Here is a 13,350-nt window from a genome sequence, read left to right as displayed (position 1 = left end):
AAATAGAAATGCCACAAAGATAACAAATATATGGATACTAAGAGGGGAAATGAAGAGTGGGATGAATTGGGATGTTGAGATTGGAATATACATACTATTAATGTGCTATGCTTTGTGCTTAGTCCCTCAGTCATGTCTGACTCTTTGTGACCCCATGGACTGTAGCCCTCCAGGCTCCTCTGTCCATGGGGATTCTCCAGGAAAGAATAGTGGAGTGGGTTGCCATGCCCTTCTCCAGGGGATCTTCCCAACCCAAGGATCAAACCCAGGTCTCCTGCATTGCAGGTGGATTCTTTGCCATATGAGCCACCAGACTCAAAAGCCCTACACTATTGGTACTAAGTATAAAATAGATATTGCTTGGAGAATCCCATAGACATGGAGCCTGACGGGCTACAATCCACAGTGTCACAGAGTCAGACACGACTGAAGTGACTTAGCATGCACGCACACATAATAACATATTGTATAGCACAGGGAACGCTACTCAGTGTTCTGTGGTGACCTAAATAGGAAGTAAATCCAAGAAAGAGGGGATATACATATATATATATATATGTATGTATGTATGTATGTGTGTGTGTGTGTGTTGTTGCTATTGTTTAGTTGCTGAGTTGTGTCCAACTCTTTTGTGACCCCTTGAACTGCAGCCTGCTATGCTCCCTTGTCCATAATATTTCCAAGGCAAGAATACTGGAGTGGTTTGCCATTTCTTTCTCCAGGGGATCTTCCCAACCCAGGGATGGAACCCCAGTCTCCTGTTTGGCAGGTAGATTCTTTACCATTGAGTCATCTAGGAAGCCCATATGCATATGCATAACTTATTAAATTTGCTGTATAGCAGAAGTTACCGCAACATTGTAAAACAATTATACTCAAATAAAAATTAATAAAAATAAATAAAATAAATTCTCTGTCAGGTAATGTTAAGAGCCAAATACCCTGGGAAATTTTTTAATGTTTCTTTTTCCTCTTGATTTTCCATGAGATCTCTTTTACAGACATATTTTTAAAAACACAAACATTGTAGATAAAAAATTGTACAAATCCTTCAGAAAGGATCTTGTTTTGCTTCTTCTATTTAAGGCATAGATTTAAGGACAGACCAATTTATTTAAGCCCATTCTTAAGGCAAAGCTTGGCTTAAACAGGAATTGTGGCCTTGTCAGTACCAGGGCTCTTCATAGAGAAAGGAAGCACTAAGATTATGATAACTTTACTGGTATGCTGCAGCTTTCATCTCAGCTCCATCACTAGGTCATCATTTATTTTTTTTCTTTTGAAATTTTTACTTTGTATTGGGGTATAGCCGATTAACAGTGTTACTATAGTTTCAGGTGAATAGCCAGGGACACAGCCATACATATACATGTATCCATTTCCCCCCAAATTCCCCTCCCCTCCTAAAAATTATTTAGTTTAACTGAGTTTCCTGTTGTTCAACCTTCCCAACCCTCTAATCATTGTTGTTTCTTCAGGAAACCAGACCCAGGTGCTGCCCCAGTGCAATGACTCTGTGTCTGAACCAGCAGGGTCTGCAGCCTCAGAGGAGAGCGCCCCCTACTGCTCAGGTGAGGGTCCCACAGGAGAGAAGACCCTTCTCATTCCCTAGGTCTGCCCCATTGTCCCATTTCTCTCTCCTCAGACAGCAGACAGCTCCGCCTGGTGGACGGGGGCGGTCCCTGCGCCGGGAGAGTGGAGATCTTTGACCAGGGCTCCTGGGGCACCGTCTGTGATGACGGCTGGGACCTGAACGATGCCCGCGTGGTGTGCAGGCAGCTGGGCTGTGGAGAAGCCCTCAGTGCCACGGGGTCTGCTCACTTCGGGGCAGGATCAGGGCCCATCTGGCTGGACGACCTGAACTGCGCTGGAAATGAGTCCCATGTGTGGAGGTGCCCTTCCCGGGGCTGGGGACGGCATGACTGCAGACACAAGGAGGACGCGGGGGTCATCTGCTCAGGTCTGCGCTGCGCACTGTCCACAGGCTGGGGGAGGGGTGGGGCCCTGGAGGACAGGGGTCTGAGCTCTGAGGGAGAGATGCCGAAAGGACAAGAAAAGGAGGCTTCCTCCCATGAAGCCTGTCCTTCCAGCAGACAAGAAGTGAGGTGCTTTCATTTCCTCCGGCAGCAGCTGAAGATCTGGTCCTTTCTTCTCAAAGTGTTCCCTGGCAGAGCCTTTTCTCACAGCTTTTTTCAGGGCTCACTCTTCTGGTACATATGGTAGAGAAGTCTTAAAGCCATGGTGCTAGTTTTTGTTTGTTCTGTAACAAATTGCCACATAGTTAATGGTTTAAAACAACACATTTATTTCCTTACACTTCTGTAGCTTAGATATCCAGCATGGATCTCACTGGACTGGGATCAAGGTTTCAGCAGGGCCACATCACTTCTGAGCCTCTGGGAAAGAATCTGTTTCCTGTCTTTTCAAGCTTCTAGAAACCGCCTGCCTTCCTCCACTTATAACCCCATTCTGTTCGTCATCAGACCAGCAACACTCCACTTCTCTAACCATTATCCATATTCACATGTCCCTCTAGCCAGAATGAGGAAAAGTATTCCACTTTAAAGGATAGTGAGGCTAAGAATGTGATTAGACTGTGCTCATCTGGTTAATCCACCATATTTCAGGTTAATCTCAAGGTCTTTACCTTAATCACATCTGTAAAGTCCCCTTTGCCAGATAAGGAAACAGTCACAGGTCCATTTTCTATGTGCCTTCACACTGTCCACATCACATCCCTTTCATACACTCTTTTAGATGTTTTGTCAGGAAGCAGGAGTCAGCTCCCTCTCCCTGCAGGTGTCCAGGCTGGTCTTCCTCTCAGTTCTTATCTACATCAGGGTGGTAGAAATATTTAGAAAGACAGACACAAATGGACAAAGTTGGATAGAAAAGAGACAAGTTTCACTCCAGTCATCAAACGGATTTACTTCCTCAGCAGGGTCACAGATGAAGTTCACAGTTTTGGGGAGAGAGGAAAACCCGGAGCACTGAGTGCAGGGCTCACTGTGTCCTGTCTTTTGCATTTCCATCTTAGAGTTCCTGGCCCTCAGGACGGTCAGCGAGGACCAGCAGTGTGCTGGGTGGCTGGAAGTTTTCTACAACGGGACCTGGGGCAGTGTCTGCCGCAGCCCCATGGATGAGGTCACCGTGTCCATCATCTGCAGACAGCTTGGCTGTGGGGACAGTGGAAGTCTCAACACGTCTGTTGGTCTCAGAGAAGGTTCTAGACCCCAGTGGGTAGATTTAATCCAATGTCGGAAAACTGATACCTCTCTCTGGCAGTGTCCTTCTGACCCATGGAAATACAGTTCATGCTCTCCAAAGGAGGAAGCCTACATCTCATGTGCAGGTGACTTATGTCTGTTTCTGTGTCTGTCCCAACCCTGTAAGATGTTATTAGTGAGATTTCATGTTTTAAAATCTAAGTGATGTGTTTAAGTTGAGTTTATAAAATGAAGTTTGGATGGAGCTAATTTGATCCATGTGTTTCAAACTTGCTTTATTAAAAAATTTTTATATAATTGACATAACTTTATATTGTTTGCCATTGCAACATAATGGTTATGTATTTTTGTATATTGATAAATGATCACTGCAGGAAGTCTAGTTATATCCATCACCATATATGTAGCTAAATATTTTTCTTATATGATAAAAATGTTTAAGATGTATTTTCTCACCATCTTTCAAATAGACAATACAGTATTCACTATGGTCACCATGCTATCTTCACTTATTAATTTTATAACTCACATTTATACCTATATGACTACCTTTGCCCACACCAAATCCCCCACCTCTGGCAGCCACAAACTACTCAGCATCTCTTAACTTGCTTTTTGCTTTAAGATTACATATATAAATGAGATCATATGTTGTTTTTCTTTCTCTGTCTGATTTGTTTCACTTAGCATAATGCCCTCAAGGTCCATCCATGTTGTTGAAACTGGCAAGATTTTCTTCGTTTTTATGGGTGGATATATATCTGTATTACATTTTCTTTATTCACTCATCCATCAGTGAAGACTTACATTGTTTGGCTCTTGTAAATATTGCTATAAAATACTAAAAGATGATACTGTTAAAGTGCTGCGGCCAATATGTCAGCAAATTTGGAAAATTCAGCAGTGCCCACAGGACTGGAGAAGGTCAGTTTTCATCTCAATCTCAAAGAAGGGCAATGCCAAAGCATGTTCAAACTACAGCACAGTTGTGCTCATTTCACATGCTACCAAGGTTATGCTCAAAGTCTTTCAAGCTAGGCTTCAGCAGTAAGTGAACTGGGAACTTCCAAGATGTACAAGCTGGATTTCAAAAAGGCAGAAGAACCAGAGATCAAATTGCCAACATTTGTTGAATCATAGAGTAAGCAAGAGAATTCCAGAAAACATGTGCTTCACTGACTACACTAAAGTCTTTGACCATGTGGATCTCAACGAACTGTGGAAAATTCTTAAAGAGATGAGAATATCAGACCACATTACCTGCCTCCTGAGAAACCTGTATGCAGCTCAAGAAGCAGCAGTTAGAACTGGACGTGAAACAACTGACTGGTTCCAAATTGGGAAAGGAGTTCATTAAGGCTGTATATTGTCACCCTGTTTATTTAACTTATATGCAGAGTACATCATGGGAAATGCCTGGCTTAAAGAATCACAAGATGGAATCAAGATTGCTGTGAGAAATATCTACAGCCTCAGATACGCAGATGATACCATTGTAATGGCAGAAAGTGAAGAGGAATTGAAGAGCCTCTTGTTGAGGGTGAAAGAGGAGAGTGAAAAGGCTGGATTAAAGCTCAACATTCTAAAAACTAAGATCATGGCATCTGGCCCCATCACTTCATGGCAAATAAAAGGGGAAAAAGTGGAAACAGTGACAGATTTTCTTTTCTTGGGCTCCAAAATCACTGCCAATGCTGTTTTCAGCCATGAGATTAAAAGAGGCTTGCTCCTTGGAAGGAAAGTTATGAGAAACCTAGACAGAGTATTAAAAAGCAGAGACATCACTTTGCTGACAAAGGTCCATATAGTCAAAGCTATGTTTTTTCCATTAGTCAAGTATGGATGTGAGAGTTGGATTATAAAGAAGCTGAATGCTAAAGAGCTGATGATTTTTAATTGTGATGCTTGGACACCACAATTGGGCAGCAAGGAGATAAAACCAACCAACCCTAAAGGAAATCAACCCTGAATATTCTTTGGAAGGATTGATGCTGAAGCTGAAGCTCCAGTACTTTCGCCACTTGATGAGAAGAGCTGACTCATTGGCAACGACCTTGCTGCTGGGAAAGACTGAAGGAAAAAGAAGAAGGAGCCACCCCTGTGGCTACAGGTGATGATATAGTTAGATAGCATCACCAGTTCAGTGGACATGAATTTGAGCAAACTTTGGGAGATAGTGAAGGACAGAGAAGCCTGGCATGCTGCAGTCCTTGGGGATGCAAAGAGTCAGACACAACCTAGCAACTGAACATATGTTGCTGCAGTGAACATTGGGTTTTCAAGTTAGTGTTTTTGTTTTTTTCACATAAATACCCCAAATTGAAATTACTAAATCATATGGCAGTTCTATTTTTAATTTTTGATGTACATCAACTGTTTCCATAATGGCTACATCAACTTACATTCCCTCTAACTGTGCAAAAGCTTTCCTGTTTCTTCATATTCTCCTCAACTCCAGTTATTTCTTCTTTTTGATAAAAGCCTTTCTAGAGGATATGAGGTGATATCTTGTTGTGGTTTTGATTTGTATCTTCTGATGATTAGTAGTGTTGAGCCCATTTTCACGTACCTATTGGCAAGTTGTATGTATTCTTTAAAAAAATGTCTATTCAGGTTCTCTGCCCATTTTTTAAAAATCAGATTTTTTTTGCAACTGAGTTGTTTGAGTTCCTTGTGTACTTTGGATAATAATCCTTACCAGAAATATAATATGCAAATATTTTCTCCAAATCCCCAGGTTGCTTTTTCATTTTGTTGATGGTTTCCTTCATTGGGCAGAAGCTTTTTAGCCTTATGTGGTCCCAACTGCTTGTTTTAACTCTTGTTCCCTTTGCTTTTGGTGTCAAATCCAAAAAATCATCACAAAGAATGACATCAAGGATTTTATTTTCTGTTTTTTTCTGTGCAAATTTTATGACTTCAAGACTTGTGATCAAGTCTTTAATCTATTTTAGTTAATTTCTGTGAATGGTGTAAGATAGTGGTCCAGTTTCATTCTTTTGCATGTGGCTGTCCAGTTTTCCCCATGCCATTTACTGAAAACACTGCCCTTTCCCCACAGTATATTCTTGGCTTCCTTGTCAGAAGTTAATTTGTCATAGAAATGTGGGTTTATTTATGGGCTCTCTATTCTGTTCCATTGATCTCTGTGTCCATTTTTATACCAAGAACATACTGTTTTGATTAATACAGTTTTGTAATATTATTTGAAATCCAGAAGCATGACACCTCTAGCTTTGTTATTCATTCTCAAGTTTGCTTTGGTGTTCAGCATCTTTTGTAATTCCATGTAAATTTTAGGATTGTTTCTTCTGTATCTGTGAAAATTTCCATTGGAATTTTGATAAGGATTGCAGTGAATCTGTAGATTGCTTTGAGTAGTATGGGCATGTTAATAATATTAGATCTTCCAATCCATGAGCACAGAATATCTTTCCATTTATTTGAGTCTTCTTCAGTATCTTTCATCAGTGTCTTATAGTTTTCAGTGTACAGGTCTTTCACCTCCTTGGTTAAATTTATTCCTAGGCTTTTTATCCATTTTTCATGCAAATGTAAATAGAATTGTTTTCTCAGTTTCTCCTTATGGCAGTTTGTTGTTAGTGTATAGAAATACAACTGATTTTTGCATATAGATTTTTCATTCTACAACTTTACTGATTGTATTAGTTCTCATATTTTTGATGAAGTCTTCAGTGTTTTCTACATATAATATCAAGTAAGGGAGTTTCTTTCCTCATGACTTGGATGGTAAAGAATCTGTCTGCAATGCAAGAGACCTGGGTTCGATTCCTGGGTCGGGAAGATCCCCTGGAGGAGGAAATGGCAACCCACTGCAGTATTCTTGTCTGGAGAATCCCATGGACAGAGGAGCCCGGTGGGTTATAGTCCTTGGGGTAGCAAAGAGACAGACACGAATGAGCGACTAACACTTTCATTTTTCAATCTGGAAGTAGTGTCAGTTTTGCCTCTTCCTTTCAGATTTGGATGTCTTGATTTTCTTTTTATTGCCTGATGGATCTGGATAGGGCTAAAAAAACTAAGTCGAATAAAAGTGGTGAAAGTAGACGTTTTTGTCTTGTGTCTGATTTCAGAGGAAAAGCTTTTTTTTTTTTTTAACAGTCAAGTATGATGGTAGCTGTGAACTTCTCACATGGCCTTAATTATGCTGAGACGCAATCCTTCTATACGTACTTTGTAAAAGAATTTTTACCATAAATGGATGTTGAATTCATCACTTTTCCTGCATCCTTTGAAGATACGATTTTTATCTTCATTTTGCTTATTTGGTGTATCACATTGATTAATTTGTGAGTGTTGAACTATCCTTGCATCCTTGGAACAAATATCACTTGATCATGGTGTATGATTCTTTTAACGTATTGTCAAATTCAGTTTTCTAATATTTTGTTGAGGATTTTTGCACTTATGTTTATCAGAGTATTAGTCCATAATTTTCTTTTCTCATGGTTTCCTTATCTGGGTTTGGTATCAGAATAATGTTGGCCTCATAAAGTGAATTTGGAAGTGTTTCTTTCTCCTGTTTTCAGAAGAGTGTGAGAAGACTCCACCTCCAAATACTGTTACATTGGAAATAGAGATTTTGACAGTAAATGTTGAATGAAATAAATAAATGTTGGGGAGGGCGACAAATAGTCAAACCATAGCACATTACTTCCTTCCACGTTTCTTTCTCTGTTTCTCTCCTTCCCTCCCCCTCCACATACACAAACCCACAGCTAAGAATGTGGTGAGAGATATTTCAAAAGCAGAGGCTCACTCCCTTCCTTGCCTGTCTTTGTTCATCTCTTTGTAAATGGAATTGTTAGACCTTTTATTGATGATATTTCCCCTACAATTAAACCCCGTGAACTGAGAGGTGGCAAAGTCTTTGACCATGAAAATGAGCAACCCCCTCACAGAGGTCCTGCCATCATTTTCTCAGAGGTTCTCTGCAAAGAGTGGGTAGGAGGTTTGATAGGATGATCTGGAAAGAATATACAAGTTTTGATACTTTATGACAGGTACTATTTATCCTTATGTTTTGTGTGTGTGTTGCTGTTGTTGTTTTGAATTTTGTATTTATTTCTGTCAGCTTCAATTCTTTTATATATATTTTTCAGTCTTTTGTTCGTTGTTTGCAGGAAGAAGACCCAAGAGCTGTCCAGCTGCTGCCCCCTGCACAGGTACGTCAGCCCCGCCCCCTCCCCAGGGCCCCAGGGGCTCCTTCCTCCCACCAGGGGAGTCACAGGAGGGGCTGCTGCCTTTTCAGACAGAGAGAAGCTCCGGCTCAGGGGAGGAGACAGCGAGTGCTCAGGGCGGGTGGAGGTCTGGCACAGCGGCTCCTGGGGCACCGTGTGCGATGATTCCTGGAGCCTGGCAGAGGCCGAGGTGGTGTGTCAGCAGCTGGGCTGTGGCCCGGCCCTGGAAGCCGTGCGGGCCGCGGCGTTTGGCCCTGGAAACGGGAGCATCTGGCTGGACGAGGTGCGGTGCGGGGGCCGGGAGTCCTCCCTGTGGGACTGTGCTGCGGAGCCCTGGGGGCAGAGTGACTGCAAGCACGAGGAGGATGCTGGTGTGAGGTGTTCTGGTGAGTGAGCGTCTCGGGGTCCATCCTGGGTGAGCTGGAGCAGCACAGGGTAGCAGGCTGAGCCGGGTGTGGTGGGGAGTTTGCATCCAGACAGCGTCCTGGGGCTGGAGCTCTGATCTAGGACGGGGAAGCTGGGAGGACTGGACCCTGATGTTGTGGAGACTGAGGGGTGATTTCAGGCTCAGGAGGAAAATTGGGATGCCCTGCATCTGGCCAATCACCCTGCTCCAAACTGCTGTTTTTCTCTTTAGGTGCAAGGTCAACATTGCCCCTGACTACAGCAGGTACTGTGCCTCCATCTACGGGCAGGGGAGAATACTCAGCTTCTGGGGACCTGTTCTGTGGGCTCTCTGACAACTCAGGAGAGGAAAGAGCCTGACCAGCCTGTGGCTGGTGGGGAGGAGCCCATGGCTGGTGGGGAGGAGCCAGGGCATTACTTTGGGGAAATCCCCTCCCTTGGTTCCCAGGGTCAAATGTTCTCACGCCTGGGGGTCCAAGTGGGTTTGGTTTCCATATTGCAGAATCTAAGTATCTCCCACCTGCCCCTCAGTGTTGCTCCTCATCAGTGAGGTGCGGATCCCAGAACAGTTTAATGCTCTGTCTCCTGAAGCCCAAGGAGAAGGGATGAGCTGGGTCGTCAGAGGCTGTATCAGCAGGGCAGCTCCCTACAATCCCCAGCTCTGCCTTGGAGCAACACTGGCTGGAGTGGAGTTAACTCATCTCAGGACGAGACCCTGGGGATCTGGTCAATGTCTGAGGCTGGGACACCATCATCCGGAGCTCCTGGAAATTCTGGTAGAGGGGTTTCTCTGTGTCCAGGACATGTTCTAACCCTCTTCCCTTGTTCTCCTTAGGGACCAGACCAGCCTCAAATCCTCTCCCTGGCATCTTCTCCCTGCCTGGAGTCCTCTGCCTCATCCTGGGGTCCCTTCTCTTCCTGGTCCTCATCATCCTGGTGGCTCAGGTGCTCAGATGGAGAGCAGAGCACAGAGGTGGGCTGCAGGGGTACCTGGGGACCAGGGAGCATGTGTGCAGGCAGGAGATGGGGCAGGTGTGAGGAGGGGAAGCAGCCAGGTCTCTGTTCTTAATCTGCAGAACTCCATGTTCTCCATGCTGCACTCTAAGGGCTGAATACACAGAGGTTCTTCGGACTAGGGTGTGAACTCTCATAAGTCATGGCCTCTCCTTTGAGACCAGACAAGTTGGGGCTGAGTTGTGGATTCAGGTCAGATGAGGGGAGAAGGTGCTGACATGGTGCATGGGGTGGGAAATGATGCTGAGATTCTGGCAACCCCGTGTGAGCACCGGGAAGAATAAGGGTGGGCCAGCTGGATCAGGGTGTCTGGGGTGGCATCTCTGACCTACTGGGGGATCTCTCAGCCTTATCCAGCTATGAAGATGCTCTTGCTGAAGCTGTGTATGAGGAGCTCGATGACTTTGTGACTCGGAAGGAGGGTCTTCTTGGTAGCCCAGGTGGGTGTCTCTGCCTGCCTTCCTGGGACCTCTGGTTGTCACCCTTCACTGGTTGTGTGGGTCTTCTCATTACCCACAGACCCCACATGTGCCCCAGGCTCACAGAGGCAGCCCTCTAAAGTGGTAGGATGGCCTCTCGAGCCCTGTGAGCCCCCAGCCTCCATCTACACTGCAGGAGCCAGGCCTGCCCCTTCTCAGCCTTAACACAGGTCCTGTGGGTTGGGGATGGTCATTCTGTGTGTTGTGTGATGTTTGTCTCCACATTAGGCTTCCTGTCAGATGACTCAGTGGATAAACTGCCATATTATACCAGGGACGGTGAGGAGTACAGTGACTACAGATTTGCACCAGGTAATGGAGGTGAACCCACCTCGGCTGGGCTTTGGGGAGCAGAGTTTCCCTCATAGAGATGAGATGCAAGGGGAACAGTCTTCCTTTGATGGACCAGAGGCATTCCTTCTGTCCAGATAGGGTTCGGCCTTCTCCTTCTCTGGCTGTTCTGTGATGTCTCATGTTGGGGCTGGGCTCTCTGTGTCCAGAATCACAACAGGAATACAATGTTTTAAAAAATAACATCTGTAAAGCACAGTTTGTCAAAGTACTTTAGTAATGTTCAAAGGTGTAAGAATTGCTTTGAGATATGTAGTTTCCATCAGGAAATGTTAAGATATATAAAAATCATGTTTTGTTTTGTGGGTACATCAAAATGAAACATGGTCTTAGAGAAAAAATCTTTTGAAACAAGAAGTGACTGTTTAGCAACTCAGAAATTCTTGATCATAAGGGATCTTAAATATTTCCCAGACCAACCCACTTGTGGTTTCATCAGACCCCCTTGTCTGCTCTTGGAACCCCCAGATCAGAGGACTGATGTCCCTGCTGAAAATTACGATGATGCTGAAGAGGTACCAGTGCCTGGGGCTCCTCCTGCCTCTCAGGGGAGAGAGGAGAAACTGCCCCCAGAGAAGGGGGATTGGGTGAGGTCTTCTCAGAAAGGTGAGTGGGGTCAGCTGATTTCCTGCAATCTTTCTATCTGGGAAGGGTCAATTTGTGTTCCTCAATGCCCAGCCTCCATAGATATTTAAAATATAAGTAATCTCATACATTTGATAGCATCATCTTAACCATATGCCATCTCTAATGCTGTTAGACTCCTTGTAAGGAGTGAGGAATCACTTTACTTTTGGCATTTATGTCTCCATAATGTGACATAAACTTACCATTTTATATGTGATATTCTTGCATTAATATTTATAGATTATGGAATTTCCTGGTGGTCCAGTGCTTTGGACTCTGCACTTTCACTGCTAGGGCCCAGGTCCAATCCTGGTCAAAGAACTAAGATCCCACAAGCATTGTGTCATGGCCAAAAGAGAAACTTATTGATTAATTGAGCATATTTATAAAGAAAGCTAGGTACCAAAGAATTGATGATTTGGAACTGTGGTGTTGGAGAAGACTCTTGAGAGTCCCTTGGACTGCAAGGAGATCAAACCAGTCCACCCTAAAGGAAATCAGTCCTGAATATTCACTGGAAGGACTGATGCTGAAGCTGAAACTCCAATATTTTTGCCACCTGATGTGAAGAACTGACTCATTTGAAAAGACCCTGATGCTGGGAAAGATTGAGGGAAGGAGGAGAAGGGACCAACAGAGGATGAGATGGTTGGATGGCATCACTGACTCGATGGACCTGAGTTTGAGTAAGCTCCAGGAGTTGGTGATGGATAGGGAAGCCTGGAGTGCTGCAGTCCATTCAGTGGCAAGAGTCAGACACAACTGAGTGGCTGAACTGAACTGATACATGAAAGATAGTGATTTAAAAAAATATATTGCAGTATTGAATTGGGTGAAGTATTTTCATAATTTAAGATGAGCTCTGTTTATTTGTTAACATCAACAAGTACAAAGTCTATGATATACGGTGACCTGAACATATAACATGGTGGTGGATCATAGACTCAGCATTTGTGATCAGTTAAGCTCTAATTTGCTCCAGTTATTTCAGTAGCCAGGAGAAGACACTCATTCACTAGAAAAGAATATTTCTCCATTTGAGGGCCTGGGTAGTCTCTGGGGAGAGCCATCTGTGGCTGCACCTGTGATACTATTTGTGAACATTTGGGATCAGAGGTCAAGTCAATTAAGAGCAAACTTGTGTCGTGAGTGAGGAATTCAGATTGTTCCTGTCTCCAGACTCCCTCTTATTGTGACTTTGCATCTATCACCTGTGAAAGGAGAACATTTAAATTCCTTTTTATGATTCGTACTGTTGTTGGGCATCTCCTTGGTACTGTGTAGCCTGGAAGCAGGTCTTCCAAGATCTCATGTGTGAGCACAAATCTCCTGTGATGCAGGATTTCCACGTGATCTGAGGCCCCAGAGACCACATGAACTGGATCTGAGAGGACAGCTGGGATCCATCCTCTCTGTTACTCATGTGAAATTGCCTGAGCCTCCCTGCCCACAGCTGGGTCCCAGGGATACTTTGTCATCACCACTTGCTTGACTCACTTCCACCACAGGGCTCTGTCCCATCCCCTTGTCTCAGTTCTAATCAAACTTCTCTTTACTATTTCAGCCTCTTCTCTGAACTTCTCCAGAGAGGTGACTGATCCTGGGGAAGGAGGAGAGAGTCCCTGGCTGCTCCAGGGGAAGAAAGGGGACCCTGGGTATGATGACGTTGAACTCAGTGTCCTGGGAACATCCCCAGTGACATTCCCATGATCTTGTATTAATACGAGATGAAGCCTCATATATTCTAATTGTCTGTATTTCAGTAGAGTAGTGCTGACCTGTAACTGTTTTATATGGAAATTGCTCAAAATGAAATATTCTGAATAAAGCAACTTTTTGCTGTGTTGGTAATTTAGCAAGTTCCACATCAAATACTTTTAGAGAATTGGTCCTCAAACACCATTTTCCTCACAGTAAATGCAAGATGATTGAGCTGACCTGCTCTCTCACCTGTCTTAGAGGCTAATGAGGGTATGATTTTACCCCAACTCACAAATGCTCCAGGTCACTCTTATTTAGAAAAGGATGTAAACTTGGTCTACATTC

General features: G+C 43.9%; 1 protein-coding gene across 2 annotated transcripts in view; it reads left to right on the top strand.

Moving 5' to 3' along the window:
• The window catches only part of LOC122680752 (antigen WC1.1-like), a 48,185-nt gene extending 35,030 nt beyond the window's left edge, over positions 1 to 13,155 (top strand). For both annotated transcript variants that reach the window (XM_043882426.1, XM_043882427.1), the window contains 11 exons: positions 1,479 to 1,571; positions 1,646 to 1,960; positions 3,038 to 3,352; positions 8,372 to 8,413; positions 8,500 to 8,814; positions 9,066 to 9,098; positions 9,669 to 9,806; positions 10,195 to 10,287; positions 10,555 to 10,638; positions 11,146 to 11,283; positions 12,869 to 13,155. In XM_043882426.1, coding sequence (XP_043738361.1) covers positions 1,479 to 1,571; positions 1,646 to 1,960; positions 3,038 to 3,352; positions 8,372 to 8,413; positions 8,500 to 8,814; positions 9,066 to 9,098; positions 9,669 to 9,806; positions 10,195 to 10,287; positions 10,555 to 10,638; positions 11,146 to 11,283; positions 12,869 to 13,014 — 1,712 coding nt within the window. In that variant the 3' untranslated portion in view covers positions 13,015 to 13,155. The remainder of the gene's footprint in view (positions 1 to 1,478; positions 1,572 to 1,645; positions 1,961 to 3,037; positions 3,353 to 8,371; positions 8,414 to 8,499; positions 8,815 to 9,065; positions 9,099 to 9,668; positions 9,807 to 10,194; positions 10,288 to 10,554; positions 10,639 to 11,145; positions 11,284 to 12,868) is intronic.
• The last annotated feature ends 195 nt before the right edge of the window (positions 13,156 to 13,350 follow it).

The sequence above is a fragment of the Cervus elaphus genome, chromosome 22, assembly GCF_910594005.1.
Source record: "Cervus elaphus chromosome 22, mCerEla1.1, whole genome shotgun sequence".
In the NCBI taxonomy this organism is placed as follows: Eukaryota; Metazoa; Chordata; class Mammalia; order Artiodactyla; family Cervidae; genus Cervus; species Cervus elaphus.
This window is presented reverse-complemented; position numbering and strand designations above follow the sequence as displayed.